General features: G+C 41.5%; 1 protein-coding gene across 2 annotated transcripts in view; it reads left to right on the top strand.

Annotated features, from left to right (window-relative positions):
* Positions 1-27: 27 nt before the first annotated feature.
* The window catches only part of LOC115213547 (valine--tRNA ligase), a 44,832-nt gene continuing 23,820 nt past the window's right edge, over positions 28-21,039 (top strand). Inside the window, exons 1-11 of one of the 2 annotated variants that reach the window (XM_029782582.2) lie at positions 28-293; positions 3,729-3,789; positions 6,596-6,699; positions 8,809-8,921; positions 10,382-10,546; positions 12,387-12,468; positions 13,276-13,395; positions 14,520-14,628; positions 16,396-16,575; positions 17,968-18,095; positions 19,774-19,877. In XM_029782582.2, the coding sequence (XP_029638442.2) occupies positions 54-293; positions 3,729-3,789; positions 6,596-6,699; positions 8,809-8,921; positions 10,382-10,546; positions 12,387-12,468; positions 13,276-13,395; positions 14,520-14,628; positions 16,396-16,575; positions 17,968-18,095; positions 19,774-19,877 (1,406 nt within the window). In that variant the 5' untranslated portion in view covers positions 28-53. Of the gene's footprint in view, positions 294-3,728; positions 3,790-6,592; positions 6,700-8,808; positions 8,922-10,381; positions 10,547-12,386; positions 12,469-13,275; positions 13,396-14,519; positions 14,629-16,395; positions 16,576-17,967; positions 18,096-19,773; positions 19,878-21,039 lie in introns of both variants that reach the window. The other variant, XM_036508160.1, reaches the window with a different exon arrangement.

Below are 21,039 nucleotides of genomic sequence, written 5' to 3'. Positions count from 1 at the left end.
GGTCATGATGCTTAATTGCTTAAGAAACACTCCCGGCTTTCTGTAACTCTTCAATGTTAGAAAGCAGGTTCGGTCAAACTGTGATGGCTGCCTCCATCCAACATGCCATGCTGTTGTCCCATTCTCACCTCACACTCAACACTTGCCGACGGACGTTGAATAATCTTACAAACAATCGCTATCACAGTTATTCTCGAACGATCAGGAATTGCCGCAAACTCATACAGAACCGAGCGACTCGACCATGTCAAGCTAAAGTTTCGAATGCTTTGAATTTAAGGTCTTTCTCACAGGTAAATGTTTACAATCGGATTACAGATATTATTTGTATATATTTGACTGTTTACTAAGTAAATAACTATTTGAAACATTAATATATTATATACATCCTTATATTTTATTGGACATGACTGTTTTTAGCTACAGCCATTTGACGATATTATTTAACATAAATTTATTACACATACATAAATATGATGTTTTGACAGTTCGGTTCAAGGACATTTATATTCTTTTTCTCGGGTTCAGAAAACATTTACAAAAAAACCCCCATTATCTATGTCTTGCATGTACGGTGAAATTACAAATTTCCGCAAATAAATCGAACCGCAGTCTCTTGCTTTCAATGTCGAGTTTGTTATCATTGCACTGACATCGCTAACGTCTTTGGTAAAGCTATGCATGTCATCATTTTACTTCATCTGAAGTTACATGCTAGGACAAAATGAATCAGAATTATTACCATCGAATGCAATACAGCTAATCTAATCTTGGTTGCAAGAACCAACCTGTTCATCGTGTTTTATTTAAATTGGGGTCAGTTTTCTTTTCAGTACACTTCACTCTCGGCAAAGGGTACCATTCAAAACCTTCGACTAGTTTATTACGCATTTCAGTTGTTTACATCATTTATCGATTACATTTCTGTATTAAAACTCCGACAGAATAAAGATTAATAATAATGACATTTGAATAAATGTCATTGCAGAGAGAAAAGCGAAGGGCATTGACGAAAGGGTATTAACCTATGTACGTCTGCCGCTACGTTCTGAGTTCAAATTCCGCCGAGGTCGACTTTGCCTTTCATCTTTTCAGGGTCGATTAAATAAGTACCAGTTACGCACTGGGGTCGATATAATCGACTTAGTCCGTTTGTCTGTCCTTGTTTGTCCTCTCTGTGTTTAGCACCTTGTGGGTAGTAAAGAAACAGGTACTAACGTATGTATGTAAAGAAGACATACATGTAGGCTTCATGTAAGGGCTAATAGAATGTTTGAAAGATCTTTAATACCATGCGTAAGAAGCCACATTGTAAATTGAGAGGATTTATTGCCATATTTTTTTTAAAGTCTCTCACTATTGAGAAACATGTTTTGATTATGCCTCTAACAAGTTAATTTTGTAACCTGGTTACGATATCTAATTCCAGTCTTTACAATTTCATTCTGCTTTTGTTTTATTTGTTGTGTTTGTTTAAAGCTATTTGTTTTATTAGTTGTGTTAAACCTTTAGAAGTACTAACCTAGGGTATTATGTTTGAACATTGCTTGTCTAGAGTTCATTTATATTACATGGAACTTGACACTCGTGGCATCGTTGTGAGGCCGTAATCGCCGGCAATCTTTAACGATCACAATCGTTATTAATAGATTCTAGAATAACATTCAAAGCTTGGCGGAAAAATTCTGCATTTTGTTCACCATAAAAATGCTTCCAGTTTTACGCACTGCGGTAAAAACTCATTTACGGAGATGACTCCAATGGATGAACTGTGTTCGAATTTCAGGAGAATTTAAAAGCAATTAGAAATTCCAAACTTCATTGCTTTACTCTTTTACTTGTTTCAGTCATTTGACTGAAGCCGTGCTGGAGCAACGCCTTTAGTCGAGCTAATCTATACCAGGACTTATTCTTTGTAAGCCTAGTACTTATTCTACCGGTCTCTTTTGCCGAACCGCTAAGTTACGGGGACGTAAACACACCAGCATCGGTTGTCAAGCGATGTTGGGGGGACAAAAACACACACACATACATATATATACGGTGGGCTTCTTTCAGTTTCCGTCTACCAAATCCTCTGACAAGGCTTTGGTCGGCCCGAGGCTATAGTAGAAGACACTTGCCCAAAGTGCCACGCAGTGGGACTGAACCCTGAACCATGTGGTTGGGAAGCAAGCTACTTACCACACAGCCACTCCTGCGCTTTGTTTACATTCTAATCATACTTGTCTTCCACACTTTTGATACATCACTCCCAAGGATTTTTCCAGTTCTGGAACAAGTTTTCAGGGGTGAAGCACAGTTCTTATTGCGATTTTTTCTTCTTTTCTCATGTGGAATCAATTACCTTTCAGGGTGAATTTCAATCTTGAAAACAAAATTTTTTAAAAGTTCTCAGACAGTAGAGTGACTGGGGCGTAGACAAGAGTAATTTCATATTATGCCCAAAAGAAAAATCACAGATAAAAAGTGATGTGTGAACAGGTGTATTGTCAGGATGCAGCATCTAGGCTGCTTCCTTTGCGTTGCTTCTCTCAAACACCTTAGGATCATCATCATCATCGTCGTTTAACGTCCGCTTTCCATGCTGGCATGGGTTGGACGGCTTGACTTAGGACTGGCAAGCCAGTACGCTGCACCAGGCTCCAATCTGATCTGGCAAGGTTTCTACAGCTGGATGCCCTTCCTAATGCCAACCACTCTGAGAGTGTAGTCTTGTCTTGTCTTGAGACAGCATTCACCCCGGGGTGGGTTGAGCTGGCTTCATTCATCCTCAATGCTGCATCTCTCACAAATGCCAACCAGGCCTGGCAATTTGAGGCCAACGACCACGTGATCTCCAACCACTCCTTATTCCAGCGGCGAATGCCGTAGATATGGGGACCTAGCTTGGGTTCCAGATCAGCCTTGACTGTCATCAGCCAGGCTTTTCGTTGTCCACCACATTGCTTTCGTCAACCCTAATGAGAGTGTAGTGGGTGCTTTTTATGTGCCACCAGCACAGGAATCAGTCAGGCACCACTGGCATTGACCACGTTCGGATGGTGCTTTTTATGTGTTACTGGCACGGGTGCCAATCAGGCCAGGGCACTGGCATCAACCATGTTCGAATGATGCTTTTTGTGTGCCACTGGCACAGGGAACCAATCAGGTGGCACTGGCATTGACCCACAAGGAAATTTTTTATTGGTCATCTGGTTGCATAGAACAAACTCATGTAATTATCAGGAAATTCACAGGCATAGTTATACTACTCCTGTTTCTAGGATACCATTTCAGGCAAACACCTGTCTAACAGTTTCTGTTTTTTTACTCTTGATTCTTGTTGTCAAGCAATGTTGGGGCAACAAACACAGACACACAAACATATATACACACACACACACACATATATATATATATACAACGGGCTTCTTTCAGTTTCTGTCTACCAAATCCACTCACAAGGCTTTGGTCGGCCCGAGGCTATAGTAGAAGGCCCAAGGACTGAACCCAGAACCATGCGGTTCGTAAGCAAGCTACTTACCACACAGCCACTCTGTGAAATGAAGTGTTACTTCTGACCACCCAAACCATGCCTCTACAAATATTAAAGAAATTTCTGATATAAATATGAGCCATCTGCAAAAGCAGTAGTGGTAGAAAAGATAGTGAGAGGACACAGATCACCAGTGAGTCTGTATCTTGGATGTGATATGATTTATACAATGTTAAGTTTTTAATTTCAGGCCACAGATGACTCGGATTCAAATGACTGTCCAAGGGGCTTAGTTCCATGGCAAAAAAAAGGTACTCATTTTTTTTATGTGTTTGTTTATGGTTTGATGATTTTAATATGGACGTTTTCTCTCATTTCTCTGTATGTCTCGGATACACTCTTCACTGTTATTCATCATCATCATCATCATCACATCCACTTTTCCATGCTTGTATGAGCCAGACAAAATTTTTTGAGGCAGATTTTCTATGACCAGATGCTCTTCCTGTCACCAACACTCACCTGATTCCAAGCAAAGTAACATTTCTTCATGGCCGTGGATGTTTTTCATGGAAAAATAGAAATTAAAAATATTTTTTTGTATGACAGTGACAGTCATGTACAATAATCACATGATTTCTGCCACTTGTGCCGGTGTGCCGGTGACACGTAAAAAAACAAAAAAAACACCCCGATTTTTCCGTGGCTGTTGCCAGTACCGCCTGACTGGCCCTCATGCCAGTGGCATGTAAAAGCACCCACTACACTCTCTGAGTGGTTGGCATTAGGAAGGGCATCCAGCTGTAGAAACTCTGCCAGATCAAGATTGGAGTCTGGTGCAGCCATCTGGTTCGCCAGTCCTCAGTCAAATCGTCCAACCCATGCTAGCATGGAAAGCGGACGTTAAACTATGACGATGATGATTTCAAGACCAGGACACTCACAAGCACATACACACACATTTATATATTTATATGCGACAGGCTTCTTTCAGTTTCATTATCACCATCATTCAGCATCTGCTTTTCCATGCTGGTATGAGTTGGACAGTTTGACAGGAGCTGGCAGGTTCCAATTGTCTGTTTTGGCTTGGTTTCTACATCTGGATGCCCTTCCTAACACCAAACACTTTACAGAATGCACTGGGTGCTTTTTACCTGACACCAGTATAGGTATGAACTCGGGGCTATAATAGAAGACATTTGCCCTAAGCGTCATGCAGGGGCACTGAATCCAAAACCACATGATTGGGAAGCAAGCTTCTCAATCACACATAGCCATACCGGTGCCTAATGGCAGGTACTGAAGTACACATTGCCCCTTAAGGATCATGAGGCCAGTTTCCTGGTTTTTCTGGTGTAAATATTCCTCCCTGGACAGGATGCCACTCCATTGCAGGATTACACATTTTTGCCAGCTGAGTAGACTGGAACAACTCTTTACTCTTTTACTTGTTTCAGTCATTTGACTGTGGCCATGCTGGAGCACTGCCTTTAGTCAAGCAAATCGACTCCAGGACTTATTCTTTGTAAGCCTAGTACTTATTCTATCAGTCTGTTTTGCCGAACCGCTAAGTTACGGGGACATAAACACACTGCCATCAGTTGTCAAGCAATGTTGGGACAACAAACACAGACACTCAAACATATACACATACACATGTACTATATATATATATATATATCATCGTTTAACGTCCGTTTTCCGCGCTAGCACAGGTTGGACGGTTCGACCGGGGTCTGGGAAGCCAGGGACTGCACCAGGCTCCGGTCTGATCTGGCAGTGTTTCTACAGCTGGATGCCCTTCCTAACGCCAACCACTCCATGAGTGTAGTTATATATATATATATATATATATATATATATATACGTACATATATACGATAGGCTTCTTTCAGTTTCTGTCTACCAAATCCACTCACAAGGCTTTGGTCGGCCCAAGGCTATAGTAGAAGGCACTTGCCCAAGGTGCCACACAGTGGGACTGAACCTGGAACCATGTGGTTCGTAAGCAAGCTACTTACCACACAGCCACCCCGACGTGAAATGAAGTGTTTTGCTCAAGAACACAATGCATCACCCAGTCCAGGAATCGAAACTACAATATTACAATCATGAGTCCAACACCCTAACCACTAAGCCATGTGCCTTCACTAAAGAGATGATAGAGAATGAGAATGAACCAGTGGTTGAATATTTTCTATGAAAGGAGGAGTTGTTGTTTAGCACCTGATACACCTGCCATCAAGGTTATTCCAGTTGTGACCATCCTGTCTTTTTTTTCAGACACAGTGTACCTTGGACTACATCCAATGTTTTCTTTCTTTTATTTAAGACAGTACAATGTGATTTTGTATGAAAGCATATGGCCTAGCGGTTGAATATAGGGCTCATGATCAAAATGTCATGGGTTCAGTCTCTAGGTGGAGCAGTGTACTATGTCCTCAAGCAAGGCACTTCGTTTCACATTATCCCAGTCTACTCAGCTGTAAATGTACACCAACCTAGTTGTTAGTGCAACTCTCTCTCTCTCCAACTATCACATCTTCCATATTCTACTGGGTTGAGGGCCGTTGGGCCAAGAAGCTATCTGTGCCTGATTCATAACTACATCATCATCATCGTTTAACATCCGTTTTCCATGCTAGCACATTTGGACGGTTCGACCGGGGTCTGGGAAGCCAGGAGGCTGCACCAGGCTCCAGTCTGATCTGGCAGTGTTTCTACAGCTGGATGCCCTTCCTAACACCAACCACTCCATGAGTGTAGTGGGTGCTTTTTATGTGCCACTGGCACAGGTATCACGACTACTATTTCCATTTGATTTCTATTTTGATGTTGATGTACTTGACTCAATAGGCCTCCTCAAGCACAGCAGGTCATGTGCCACCGGCACAGAAGCCAGTCAAGACAGCGCTGGCATCGGCCACATTCGGATGGTGCCTTTATGTGCTTTTACATAAACACCTAAAACAGTTAAGAAAAGCACAGTACATGCTACCAAATTATATTCACAAATGACCACTAAGCTTTAAGCAATGATGTGACGTAGAGAAAATTTTGCTGCTATTTCTAGCAAGTCGTGATTCTCTGATTTTTTTTTTTTTTTTTTTGTAGAAATTACTGGTACCCTTCCTCCAGCCTACAACCCAGAATACGTTGAAGCCGTATGGTACAAATGGTGGGAAGAGAAAGGTTTTCACCAACCACAGCCGATTCAGGTTTCTAGCTTTTCCTTCTTAATTCACAGCTTCTTTGGCTGTGTGGTTAAAGAGTTTGTTTGACAACCATGTGGTTTCAGGTTCAGGCCCACTGTACAGCACTTTGAGCAAGTGTTTTCTGTGATAGCCTCGGGACAACCAAAGCTTTGCAAGTAGACTTAGTAGACTGAAAGCATATAGAAGCCAGTTAAGTGTGTGTCATTTTCATCATTTTAACATTCACTTTCCCATGATTGCATGCGTCACACACAATTCATTTAGGTGGATTTTTCTACAACCAGATGTCCTTACATTCTTCCTGTCACCCATCTTCAGCTTCTTTGAAGAAAGTTAATTTTTCCCAAAGCCATACATCGTTTTCATACAAGATCAGAAATGGATGGCATTGCTTGTACGACAGTGACACTCATTTTGCAACTACCAGATGATATCAAAATAAACACACACACATACACGTGTGTGTGTGTGTATATATGTATGTGTATATATATATGTGTGTGTGTGTGTGTGTCTGTATATATATATATATATACACACACACACACGCATATATATATTATCATCATCATCATTGTCCACTTTCCATGCTAGCATGGGTTGGACGATTTGACTAGGGTCTGGCGAACCAGATGGCTGCACCAGGCTCCAATCTTGATCTGGCAGAGTTTCTACAGCTGGATGCCCTTCCTAATGCCAACCACTCCAAGCATGTAGTGGGTTCTTTTACATGCCACCAGCACGAGGGCCAGTCACGCGGTACTGGCAACAGCCACACTCAAATGGTACTTTTATGTGCCACCTGCACAGGAGCCAGTCCAGCAGCACTGGCAATTACATAAATGTATATAAATATATATATAAATGTATATGTATATATATCATCATCATCCTCATTTAACATCCGCTGTCCATGCTGGCATGAGTTGGACAGTTTGACTAGGCCGGCATGCTAGAAGGCTGCACCAGGCTCCAGTCTGATTTGGCATGGTTTTCTACAGCTGGATGCCCTTCCTAACACCAACCACTCTGAGAATGTAATGGGTGCTTTTACATGCCACCAGCACAAGTGCCATTTACGTTACACCAGTATCCGCCACAATTGCGATTTCACTCGGCTTGATGTCGTCTTCCTCTCAAGCACGACATAATGCTAAAGGTCTTAGTCATTTCCTCCGTGAAGCCCAACACATGAAAGGAACTCAGCCACCTCGCCTCAGTGAGGCCCAAGTTGTAATAATGAAGTGAAGCCAAATAGTGATATTTTGAATACTTTTAATACATGCATTTCAGGTTTGCATAATATATAATAGGATATGCATCCATTGCATAAAACTTTCCTCATTTAAAGTATACACACACACATACATGCAATGGGCTTCTTTCAGTTTCTACTTACCAAATACACTCACCACATTGCTTTTGGTTTGGCTCAGCAAAGGTCTAGAGACAAAGTGATGCCATCGGACACGAAGGATGCGGCGTAGACAGAGGTGATCGAAGGATTCTCGTCGCTTAATATCTTCCACCCTCATTGGCCTTGACTTGCTGCCATAAAGGTGAATCGTTCGCACTAGTGCTTGGTAGATCCGTACTTTGGTGGTACGTCGGATCTCAGATCTTGACCAGAGTCGTGCACTGAGTCGGTTGAAGGCTTGGCAAGCGAGGTCGATTCGTGTTTTAATGTCAGCCTCACCTTGAACTGTAGCTGTAATGATGGCGCCAAGGTATTTGAAACTCTCAACCTCTTCAAGAATATCACCATTGAGGACAATGGGTGTTTTGTCTGGTGGGGCAAAGCCGGCTGTGAGGATTTTGGTCAGCGTTTGTGAGAGATGCGGCATTGAGGATGAATGAAGCCAGCTCAACCCACCCCGGGTGAATGCTGTCAAGTCAAGTCAAGTCAGCAAAGGTCTATTCTACTATATCAAAGAAGACATTTGCCCAAAGTACAATGCAATGGAGGTGAATCCAAGACCACATGGTTGGGAATCAAGCTTCTTAACCCCAAAAGCCATGCCTGTGTCTACCATTCTTTTAAAATATTTTTTCCACTCCTTTTTGTATAACCCAGAATTTGTAATCTTATGTTGCTCTTCTGAACTGTTGCAGGATGCTGTAAAGAAGAGAAGGTTTGTCATCTGTTTGCCACCCCCTAATGTGACTGGTTCACTCCATCTTGGTCATGCTTTGACATGCTCCATTCAAGATGCTATAGTCCGTTGGTAAGTCACTGTACAATATCTTTATCTGGCTATCAATACCCAAGTTCTCTATTTATTTTTCTATTTATCTGGTTATCAATTGCTCGACCTGCCTTTGTCCATGTATCTAATATAAATGCTCTATCTCTGTCTCTCTCTCTTTCTCTCTACCCCTCTCTCTGACTATCAATGCTCACCTCTCTGTATCTGGCTATCAATATCCCATCTCTCTCTGTATGTCTTCTCAATATATCTGCCTATTAATGCTCCAGCTATCTATCTCTCTCATATATCTATTTCTCTATGTATGTAGCTATCAAATTCCCAGTTATCTGTCTGACTATCAACACTCTCATATATCTATCTTTCTCTTTACATCTGGCTACCAATGCCCTATCTAGCTGCCTTTCTCTGTATCTAGTTATCAATGCTCCACCTATTTGTCTAGCTATCGATACCCCAATCTGTCTGACTCTCTCTCTCAACTCCCACTCTCTTAGTCTGATTCTCTGTCAAAGTCCTATCCCTCTCTGGCTGCTCCTCCATGTATTTACCTATCAATGCCCTATTCCTCTCTCTGTCTCTCTATATATCTAACAAATTACAAAACACTTTTATATTTTTATTATTTAGTTGTCTGAAGGTAGTAAGCTGGCCGAATCATCAACATGGCAAACAAAATGCTTAGTGGCACTTCATCTGTCCTTATGTTCTGAGTTCAAATTCCACCAAGGTTGGCTTTGCCTTTCAGCCTTTTGGGATCGATAAATTAAGTACCAGTGAAACACTGGGATCAAGATACTTGACTAATCCATCCACCCAAAATTTCAGGCCTTGAGCCTTTAAATAAAAAGGCTCAATAAAATAAGTACTAGTTCCACACTAGGGTCAATATAACCAATTAATTCCTTCCCCAAAATTTCAGGCCACATGCTTATAATAAAAAGGTTTATTTAGTTGTCTGAGAATGTCCTGCATTGCGTCACTTATATAGCTTTACAATTAAATAATGGAAAAGTATTTATTTATACAATACTAGCAGCATCGCCCGGCATTGCTCGGGTTTATTTCAACCCTTTAGAATTGGAATTTTTGAAAAGTAAAAATTTTGCATTATATAGCTTGTTATTCTCTTTAAGTGAACATTTTCCTGGTTGAAATGCCTGAAAAATGGCGACACAGCAGTAAAAAAATAGGGATTTTCATAGAAAAAAAGCACCTTTTTGATGTAAATAATTTTTGGTGTTAACATGGTCTGATTTGAATTTTTTCTTCTATCGAAGGAAGAGCAAGCTTTTTTCTATCATACTCTCAATTTTGGTCAACTTGCGCTGCGGGGTCTTGGAGGAGATAGTGTTAGTTGAAAACTACCAAACCTGCCATACACAGACAACTTCAGCTTTATATATAGAGAGATTTTTCCAAAGAGTTGCATTGTTATTTGTAAAACAAATAAGCTATTCCTCTGTTCTAAATTACAGGAACCGAATGCAAGGACACCAGGTACTCTGGCTCCCAGGACTGGACCATGCTGGCATTGCAACTCAAGTGATCATTGAGAAATGGTTATGGCAGAAGAAGGGCTGCACAAAACATGATCTTGGCAGAGAAAAATTTCTTGAAGAAGTATGGAAATGGAAAACAGAGTAAATAATTCTTTAAATTTACAATCCTTATTTTGATAGGAAATTGTTTTAATGTTAATCAGTAATTCTGACCTCATTGGACAAGGGTGTCTGACACTGCTGATATCAGTGCAGAAAGACAAAGGTTTGGGTCTTTAACCCTTTCGTTACCAACCTGGAAATGGATATTAAGTTATATACTAATGTATAAGAACAGACTGAATTATAAAAGAAATACATTGTGACTTTGTTATTGAACTGTCAACTCTGCTTCTAAAGACTTATGGCACAGAGCTTGTTGACCAGAAAGTCTTTTAATCAGTACTGTAGTCATATTTTAAAAAATTTTTACTTGTTTCAGTCATTAGCCTATGGCCATGCTGGCCATAGTCTAATGCTGTGGTTCCCAAAGTGGGCAGTATTGCTCCACTGGGGGCATTGAAGAAAAGTGTGGGGATAATGGGGTAGCAATTCTTGTAAAAAGTGGGCAATAATGGGGGAATGATTCAGGTAAAAACAACAAAATAATGGGTTCATTAGGTTAATTTTTATTTGTGAAATACAGTTGCTTTGAATTTGTTTCAGAAAGGAGTCGATGTTAGTTGGAGTGGGGGTGCTAGGAATGTGGCCTGTGTGTCAAGGGGGCGGCAGCCCGGAAAGGTTTGAGAATCCCTGGTCTAATGGATCAACTCCCCAGTACTTATATTTCTTCTTTTTAAGATTGATACTTATTCTATTGGTCTCTTTTACCGATATATCTATTACCAGAGCTTGCCAGCTCCGGTCAAACCATCCAACCTGTGCCAACATAGAAAATGGACATTAAAGGGTGGAGATGGTGGTGGTAGTGGTGGTGGTGGTGGTGATCATGGTAATGATGATGATATATATATCACTATCATCATCATCCTTTAGCATCTGTTTTCCATACTGGCATGGGTCGGACAGTTTGACCAGAGCTTGTAATCCGGAGAGCTGCTTCAGCTTCCAGTTTGATTTGCTTTGGTTTCTACAGCTGGATGCCTTTCCTCCTAATGCCAACCACTTTACAATGTGTGCTGGGTGCTTTTAACGTGGCACTGGCATGAGTGCTTTTATGTGATGCTGGCACGAGTTCTTTTTGTGTGGTACTGGCACAAGGACTCTTGCAGGCCAATTCTCCTCACCAGGGGATACGGCCTTAACACTTCTGCTGCATAGGATGGGTCTTCTTGAGTACAGCAAGCAAGGTGCCAGGAATCTCAGTCCTTAAGGCAGCGAGCTGGCAGAATCGTTAGCACGCCAGGCGAAATGCTTAGCAGTATTTCGTCTGCCGCTACGTTCTGAGTTCAAATTCCACCGAGGTCAACTTTGCCTTTCATCCTTTCGGGGTCGATTAAATAAGTACCAGTTATGCACTAGGGTCGATATGATCGATTTAATCCGTTTGTCTGTCCTTGTTTGTCCTCTCTGTGTTTAGCCCCTTGTGGGTAGTAAAGAAATAGGTATTTTGTCTGTCTTTACCTTCTGAGTTCAAATTCAGTCGAGGTCGACTTTGCCTTTCATCCTTTCGGGGTCGATTAAATAAGTACCAGTTATGCACTGGGGTCGATATGATCGACTTCATCCGTTTGTCTGTCCTTGTTTGTCCTCTCTGTGCTTAGCCCCTTGTGGTTAGTAAAGAAATAGGAATCTCAGTCCTTTGTCATCTCATGTCCAACCCATGCCAGTATCAAAGACAGACATTAACTGATGATAATATATTACAGAATATATCATATAAATACGATATGCAATATACTTTGTATAAAATACAAAACCGTAATGTTATTTCCATTATCTTTTCAATTATCGATTTTGATATTTACTGTTTCTGTGGCAGAAAAGGAAACGCGATTTATGAACAAATGAAACGACTGGGAGCCTCACTTGACTGGACGCGACAATCTTTTACAATGGATCAGGTAAGAGCTTCTCACAAATTACTTAGTCATAGACCATCATCATCATCATCATCGACCGGGACCTTTGGAAATATGTTGTGACTGAGAAGATCCGGCAACTAAAGTGGGATTGCAGCCACGCATGTCTGGCCCAAATAAGAATCGGGCGATATGATATGCTTGAGAAGACATGATGAGTCAAGTAAAACCAATATCGTAGCTGTGGCCAGTGCCCCCTGACTGGCTCCTGTGCTGGTGGTACATAAAAAGCACCATCTGAAAGTGGCTGATGCCAGTACCCCCTGACTGGCCCCCATGCCGGTGGCACGTAAAAAGCACTATCCAAATATGATTGATGCCAGGCCTGCTTGACTGGCTCCTGTGCCAGTGGGATGTAGAAAGCACCCACTACACTCTCAGTGTGGTTAGTGTTAGGAAGGGTATCCAGCTGTAGAAACTCTGCCAGATCAGATTGGAGCCTGGTGCAGCCACTGGCTTTCCAGACCTCAGTCAAACCATCCAACCCATGCCAGCATGGAAACCGGATGTTAAATGATGATGATGATATACAGATAGATAGAGAGAGAGAGAAAGAGATGAAAGACTTCCACACAGTAGATTTTATCTAACAAATTCACTCACAAGGCATTAGTTAGCCAGGGACTATAGTAGAAGACACATGCCCAAGGGGCAACACAGTGGGATTGAACCCAAATCCACGTGATTGCAAAGTGAGATTCTTAACCACACAGCTATGACTGCTCCTTTTCAATAACTTTTCTTTTCATATAATTCTCTTCTCACATGTTTTTCTTCGGTTTATTTTAGAATCTCTCCAAAGCTGTTAACGAAGCTTTTATCCGACTCCATGACGAGGGCTTAATATACCGTAAAAAATGTTTGGTCAACTGGTCTTGTGTTCTCAAGTCAGCCATTTCTGATGTTGAGGTAAGTAAGGCTTTCTCTTTATGATGTCTGGTTAATTTTAAAATATATACTTTAACCCTTTAGCATTTAAAACTACCCATATCTGACCCTAATATTCTACCTGTTTTATGTTCCAACTGGCCAAATCTGGCCTCTCACACCTACCCTACAATGTCATTCTAAAAGTAAACGGTCACATCATCGAAATCTGAAAGTTATAAGATAATGCATGACTAATTCAAAAGTCTGCCCCAATTCAGCCAGGTTGAACCTGATACAGTTCTGAATTCTGCTAGAAATATGCTGAAACATAAAGCATCTCGGTACATCTAGGGTGGTCGGTTTGTGTAAAGACTTTCCATGATGATTGCATTGGCAACAGTTGGTTATCCCATGTGGGATGTCTGAGAAGAGTTTCTTTGGTTTCCTCAAGGTGCAAAGCAACATGTTTCCTACCTGAAAGTACCTGACTCAAGGAAGTCATAGAACTAATACCTGTAGAGGTTGTGAAGACTTGCAAAGGTAATTACTATATCAGTGACCAATGTTCAGTGTTGAAACCACTGTGCCAGCTGTAAGCCAGTGCACTGCTAGACCAGGAGTCATTCTGCCTTGTACCTCAAGGAAGACTTATCCTGGATTTGATTTTGAGAAGGCCCAGTACAACCATGGTGATCTATATTATCATGATGTGTGAGTAAAGTATGGCTTTGGAAGATGTGGCTGGAGTAAAGGTACAAAAATATTGCCCTTTGATTAGTTCTTTAGGGAGAAGGTTAGGGAAAGAGAAAGGAACTAACGAAGACCATCATCATCATCATCCTTCAACATCTGCTTTCCATGCTAGCATGGGTTGGATGATTTGACTGAGGTCTAGCGAACCAGATGGCTGCACCAGGCTCCAATCTGATCTGGCAGAGTTTCTACAGCTGGGTGCCCTTCCTAATGCCAACCATTCCATGAGTGTAGTGGGTGCTTTTACGTGCCACTGGCACGAGGGCCAGTCAGGCGGTACTGGCAAAAATGCCTTGACTAAGGGTTCTCTGTCAGTATGTAGCTTTGAACTTGTGATCCATGGGTTCATTAATCCAGCATTTTAACCACTTACCTATTATGCATGATGTTTTCTTTATTTTATTTCTCAGATAGAAATGTTGCAGTTGAAAGGGAAGACCAAACTTGAAATTCCTGGTTATTCTAAGAAAGTACAGTTTGGAACTTTAACCTCATTTGCATATCCTGTTGTAGGAACCGGTAAGTCTTGTCAAAGATCTTCATACATATTTATTCAGTGTCATAGCAACTAGCTGCTATGAACTTAATATTGATTTCAAATTTTGGCACAAGGCCAGCAATTATGGAGGAGGTGGAGTAAGTTGGTCACATCAACTTCTGTACTCAACTGGTGCTTATTTTATTGACCCTGAAAGGATGAAGGGCAAAGTTGACTTTGTCAGAATTTTAATTCAGATCGTAAAGACAGCCAAAATGCAGTTAAGCATTTCGCCTGGTGTGCTAAAGATTTTGCCACTCACTGCCTTAGCTGTGATCTTAATATTGTTTTTTCTAATAATTTATCAAAAAATCTGTGGCTGTGCTATTGATCATTGCAGACTTTTCTTGACTAGTGAAGTGATGAAGTAGATGTTCAATTTAAACATACATAAAGTTGATGTCCACTAGAAAAATGTGAGCTGTAAAAAAAATTCCAAATGGTTGTTATCCTTGTTAATGAGGAAGGATTACTGAGCTGTTTAACCCTTTTGTTACCAACCCGGCTGAAACCGACTCCGGCTCTGTAGTACAAATGTCTTGTTTTCATAAGTTCTGAACTAAAATCTTCCACCAAACCTTAGTCACAATTTATGTTCCTAACACTAGCTTAATGATGACTAAGTTATTTTACTAAATTCTTTGTTATATTATATTTATATGTATACCCTTCACTGGGTACAGAGCTGTGGACACTGAGACTCACAAAAATGAAGCTGTTTGTGACACATTTATCTCGGGATTAACATCATCTTCAACTCACCTTAGACTTTTAGAAAATATTCAAGATACGGCGATAACTTAATTGTGATTTTAGTTTTGATCACGTGATTTTGATTGTCTCGATTGCTGTTATATGCCTGCAGTGCAACTGTGCAGAGTTCTGTTCTGTTTGCGACATGACATGTTCAGCGTTGATTTTAGTTAGTCGAGAATGTAGCAACTCGCTGCATAAAAATGTTATCGCGTTGAAGTTTGGTTTTGCTTACAATTTCGCAATCTTTGTTTGTATTGTAGATTGCTGTATTTTTAGTCGATTAAAACCTTTGTAATGGAACTGGTTAATTCTTTACACTGTTCGGGTGCAACCAATTTCCTTTCTTTAATTTCCAGAATCTACCAGTCAGGAACAAGAACGCAACCGTAAAAATATATATTACTCTTCATTTTCTTATTTACAAAAGAAGTACGTTGGTATATTGGTATCCACTTGGTTCGATATAGCAAGACTGAACTTTAACATTTGTAAGATTCTTATAACAAATTCAGCTGCAACAGAGCGGGTCAAATCCTAAGCGTCTGGGACAGGAGAATTGCTGATCACACATTTAACACGTCCTCTCTCTTCAATAGCCGTGTCTCAAGTCACCGACGCTAACAAAAACGTGATAGAATTTTCTTCCCCAGTCTCTTGCACATGTGCATGAGGGAACTTCATTAGGCCTTTCCAGAAGGTTCCAGCCCCGCACACGCACACTGAAGAATGACGTTCCGCACACGCACACTGAAGAATGACGTTGTGTGTGCACACACTGGAAAATGACATCACTACACCTTTTAAAACTTTAATATTTGAGTTTGGGTTTATAACACATCTCAAAATAAATCTGGTAACAAAAGGGTTAATCAGGGCTGAAATATTTTCAGGTTCAGATTAGAGGGTCCCTAGTAAAAAAAAAAAGTCCTGTATTAAAATATACATTCCATATTTTTGTGTTGCTAATATTTTGTTTTATTCTGACTTCACAGATGAAAAAATCATTGTGGCCACCACTCGTCCAGAGACAGTATTTGGGGATGTGGCTGTGGCTGTACATCCCGAAGATTCTCGTTACCAACATCTTCATGGAGCCTTACTTCAGCATCCATTTTCAGATCGAAAGATTCCCGTCATTGCTGATGAGTTTGTCGACAAAGAGTTTGGAGAAGGTTCATATCTCTCTCTCTCTCTCTTTCTTTCTCTATCTCTCCCTCTCTTTCTCTTTCTCTCCCTCTCTTTCTCTCTCTCTTTCTCTTTCTCTCCCTCTCTCTCTCCCTTTCTTTCTCTATCTCTCCCTCTCTTTCTCTCTCTCCCTCTCTTTCTCTCTCTCCCTCTCTTTCTCTCTCTCCCTCTCTTTCTCTCCCTCCCTTTCTCTCTCTCTCCCCTCTCTCTCTCTTTCTTTCTCTCTCTCCCTCTCTCATGTTAATTCTTGCATTCTATAACTATATTTCCTTATTCTTTCACTTGTTTTCGTCATTGAACTGCAGCCATGCTGGAGCACACCACCTTCAGGGTGTATTATTTAACTGTATTCATCAAATCCTACAATGTCATCATCATCATCATCATCGTTTAACGTCCGCTTTCCATGCTAGCATGGGTTGGACGATTGACTGAGGACTGGCAAGCCAGATGGCTGCACCAGGCTCCATTCTGATCTGGCAAGGTTTCTATATTTTGATGCCCTTCCTAACGCCAAACACTCCGAGAGTTTAGTGGTTGCTTTTTACATGCCACTGGCGTCATTCTAAAATTAAACAATTGCATCATTGAGGTCGCAAGGCTACAAAATAATGCAAGATTAATTGAAAACAATGTAAGCATTAAATCATCATCATCATCATTTAACAACCGTTTTCCTTGCTGGCATGGGTTGGTTGGTTTGATTGGGCTGTTGGCATGGTTTTCTACTGCTGGATGCCCTTCCTAACGCCAACCACTCCAAGAGTGTAATGGGTGCTTTTACATGCCACCGGCACAGGTGCTACTTGCATGACACCGGTATCTGCCACAGAATAATGGGTTATTCTTTTTTCTTTTCTTTTATTCGTTTCAGTCACTTGACTGTGGCCATGCTGGAGCAGCGCCTTTAGTCGAACAAATCGACCCCAAACTTATTTTCTGTAAGCCTAGTACTTATTCTATCAGTCTCTTTTGCCTAACCGCTAAGTGACGGGGACATAAACACACCAGCAATGTTGTCAAGCAATGCTAGGGGGACAAACACAGACACACAAACGTATACACACACACACATATATATATACATATATAAGACGGGCTTCTTTCAGTTTCCGTCTACCAAATCCACTTGCAAGGCTTTGGTCAGCCCGAGGCTATAGTAGAAGACACTTGCCCAAGGTGCCACGCAGTGGGACTGAACCCGGAAGCATGTGGTTGGTTAGCAAGCTACTTACCACACAGCCACTCCTATGCCTATGATGACAATGATGACCAAAGTTGTAGATTCCATTTACCAAAATGCTAATGGCACCCTATACTCCTTTCACATTATTTGAAATAATTATTTGACTGACCAATAAATGTATTTCATTTTCCAGGTGCTGTCAAACTGACCCCTTGTCATGATCAAACGGACTATGAAGTTTGTGAGCGGCATGGTTTACCAATTTCTTTCTCTATCATTGATGACTCTGGTCTTATGTGCAATGTTGGTGCTCCTTTTGAGGTGAGACTCCTAATATTTCTACTACAAAATCAGAAATGGTTCAAAGCTAGACGAAATACCTTACGTTATTTAATTTCATCCTTCTGTCTTCTGAATCTTCTGCTGTGATTTTGGGTTCCTCCTTTCATCCTTTCGGGGTCGATAAATTAAGTACCAGTTGAACACTGGGGTCTATGTAATCGACACCTCCCCTCCCCCAGAATGGCTGCCCTTGTGGTAAAATTTGAAGCCATTATTTTTTTTAAAGGTGGTGTGCTGGCAGAATCATTAGCACTCTGGATGAAATGCTTAGCAGTATTTTGCCTGTCGCTACATTCTGAGTTCAAATTCTGCCGAGGTTGACTTTGCCTTTCATCCTTTTGGGGTCGATAAATTAAGTACCAGTGAAACACTGGGGTCGATGTAATCGACTAGCCCCCTCCCCAAAAATTTCAAGCCTTGTGCCTATAATAGAAAGGATTATTATTCTTTTCTATTCTGGGCACAAGGCCTGAAATTTTGGGGGAGGGGTCTAGTCAATTAGATCACCCCCAGTATGCAACTTTGTGGAGGCACATGGCCTAGTGGTTAGAGCAGCGGACTCGTGGTCGAGGGATCGCGGGTTCGAATCTCAGACCGGGCAATGTGTGTGTTTATGAGCGAAACACCTAAGCTCCATGCGGCTCCGGCTGAAGGTAATGGCGAAACTTCTGCTGACTCTTTCGCCACAACTTTCTCTCACTCTTTCCTCCTGCATCTTGCAGCTCACCTGCAACGGACCAGCATCCTGTCCAGGTGGGGAACCTATATGCCAATGAAACTGGGAAACCGGCCCTTATGAGCCAGACATGGCTCGAGAAGGAACAAACAAACAAACAGTATGCAACTGGTACTTAATTTATTGACCGAGAAATGGTTATTATTAAGGTGGCAAGCTGGCAGAATATTTAGCACAACAAACAAACTGCTTAGCAGCATTTCTTTCAGCTTTATGGTCTAAGTTCTACTTCTGCTGAGATTGACTTTGTCTTTCATCTTTTCAAGGTCTACCAAATAAGTACCAGTCAGGTACTGGGGTTGATGTCATCGACTGCCCCACCCCCTCCCAGTTTTCAGGCTTTGTGCTTATAGTAGAAAGGATTATTATTCATCATCATCGTTTAACGTCCGCTTTCCATGTTAGCATGGGTTGGACGGTTTGACTGAGGGCTGGCAAACCAGATGGCTGCACCAGGCTCCAATCTGATCTGGCAGGGTTTCTACAGCTGGATGCCCTTCCTAACGCCAACCACTCCGAGAGTGTAGTGGGTGCTTTTATGTGCCACCACCACGGGGGCCAGTCAGGCGGTACTGGCAACGACCTCGCTCGAATGTTTTTACACATGCCACCAGCACAAGTGCCAGTAAGGTGACGCTGGTAACGATCACGTTCGAATGGTGCCTTTTACGTGCCACCGGCACGGAAGTCAGTTAGCCGCTCTGGCAACGATCACGCTCGGATGTTGCTCTTAGCACCCTACTAGCACGGGGCACAAGTGCCAGTAAGGCGACACTGGCAATGAACTCACTTGAATGGTGCCTTCCACGTGCCACCGGCATGGAAGCCAGTTAGCCAAATATACATTATTGTGTTTTTTATTAGTGTTGTTGTTATATCTTTTTTAGTTTTAAACCAATATTTGGTTTTTATTTTTTTCAGGGAATGAAGAGGTTTGATGCAAGACAAGCTGTGGTAAAATCCTTAAAACAGAAAGACTTATACCATGGAACGATCAATCATTCCATGATGCTTCCTGTCTGCAGGTAATTAAATATTCCATGTCAATTAAGTTAAATGTTGGTTTGGCAGGCTCAGTGAAGCATCTGACACAATGTCTTGTGGTGCTTACTTCAGAACCTTTACAGCAGGGGTGGGGGAAACCCACGCCCACAGGCACAAATGCACCCATGATTCCCCTTTATTGCACCTGCAGGCTGGTATATTGTATATACAGAATATAGTAAATTTATCAATTATATACACTCACGGAGTGGTTGGCGTTAGGAAGGGCATCCAGCTGTAGAAACACTGCCAGATCAGACTGGAGCCTGGTGCAGCCTCCTGGCTTCCCAGACTCCAGTTGAACCGTGCAACCCATGCTAGCATGGAAAATGGATGTTAAACGATGATGATGATGATGATGATGATGATGATGATGCAATATTCGTCGCATTTCCACCATGGCTTAAAATGGTCAGACTCGAACAGAAAATCGTCCGGTAATTGCCATTTGAATGGAAATTTTGTTTTCACTATAAAACACATATTACTAGGTTTGTACCACCCCCTTGAGACCCAACTACACTCTAAGGGAAAAATAAAGAATACCTCATAAGTAATATAAACATCCTAAATTCAGTGGCGGCATTAATGAAGATGTTACGTGTTAATATTAGGTGTTAAACTTATCTTTATTAATGTATATTGAATTACAAGATGTACACAAATATAAGAGTTAGAACTTGTGATCCGCCCGCGAACCTTTATCTTTGGAAATTTTTACCCACCGCACTAAACTGTTTCCCCACTCCTGCTTTACAGCAATATTTCTCAACCATTTTTTCACCCTTTGGTTCCTATTTTACTCAGATTGACCCTCATTGCCATTTTGATGTTTAAAAAGAATCATCACCATCATCATCATCATTTAACGTCCGCTTTCCATGCTAGCATGGGTTGGACAATTTGACTGAGGACTGGCAAACCAGATGGCTGCACCAGACTCCAATCTGATCTGGCAGAGTTTCTACAGCTGGACGCCCTTCCTAACGCCAACCACTCCGAGAGTGTAGTGGGTGCTTTTACATGCCACCGGCACGAGGGCCAGTGAGGGTGGGTGTTATGCTGACCAAATGCACCATTTACCACAGGAATTATTTGTCATCTTAGTCTTCCACAATCTCTTTGTCTTTCTCACCAGGATCT

The sequence above is a fragment of the Octopus sinensis genome, linkage group LG1 (assembly GCF_006345805.1).
Source record: "Octopus sinensis linkage group LG1, ASM634580v1, whole genome shotgun sequence".
NCBI classification, from domain to species: domain Eukaryota; kingdom Metazoa; phylum Mollusca; class Cephalopoda; order Octopoda; family Octopodidae; genus Octopus; species Octopus sinensis.
The sequence above is the reverse complement of the archived record's forward strand: the minus strand, read 5'-3'. Positions and strand labels throughout refer to the sequence as shown.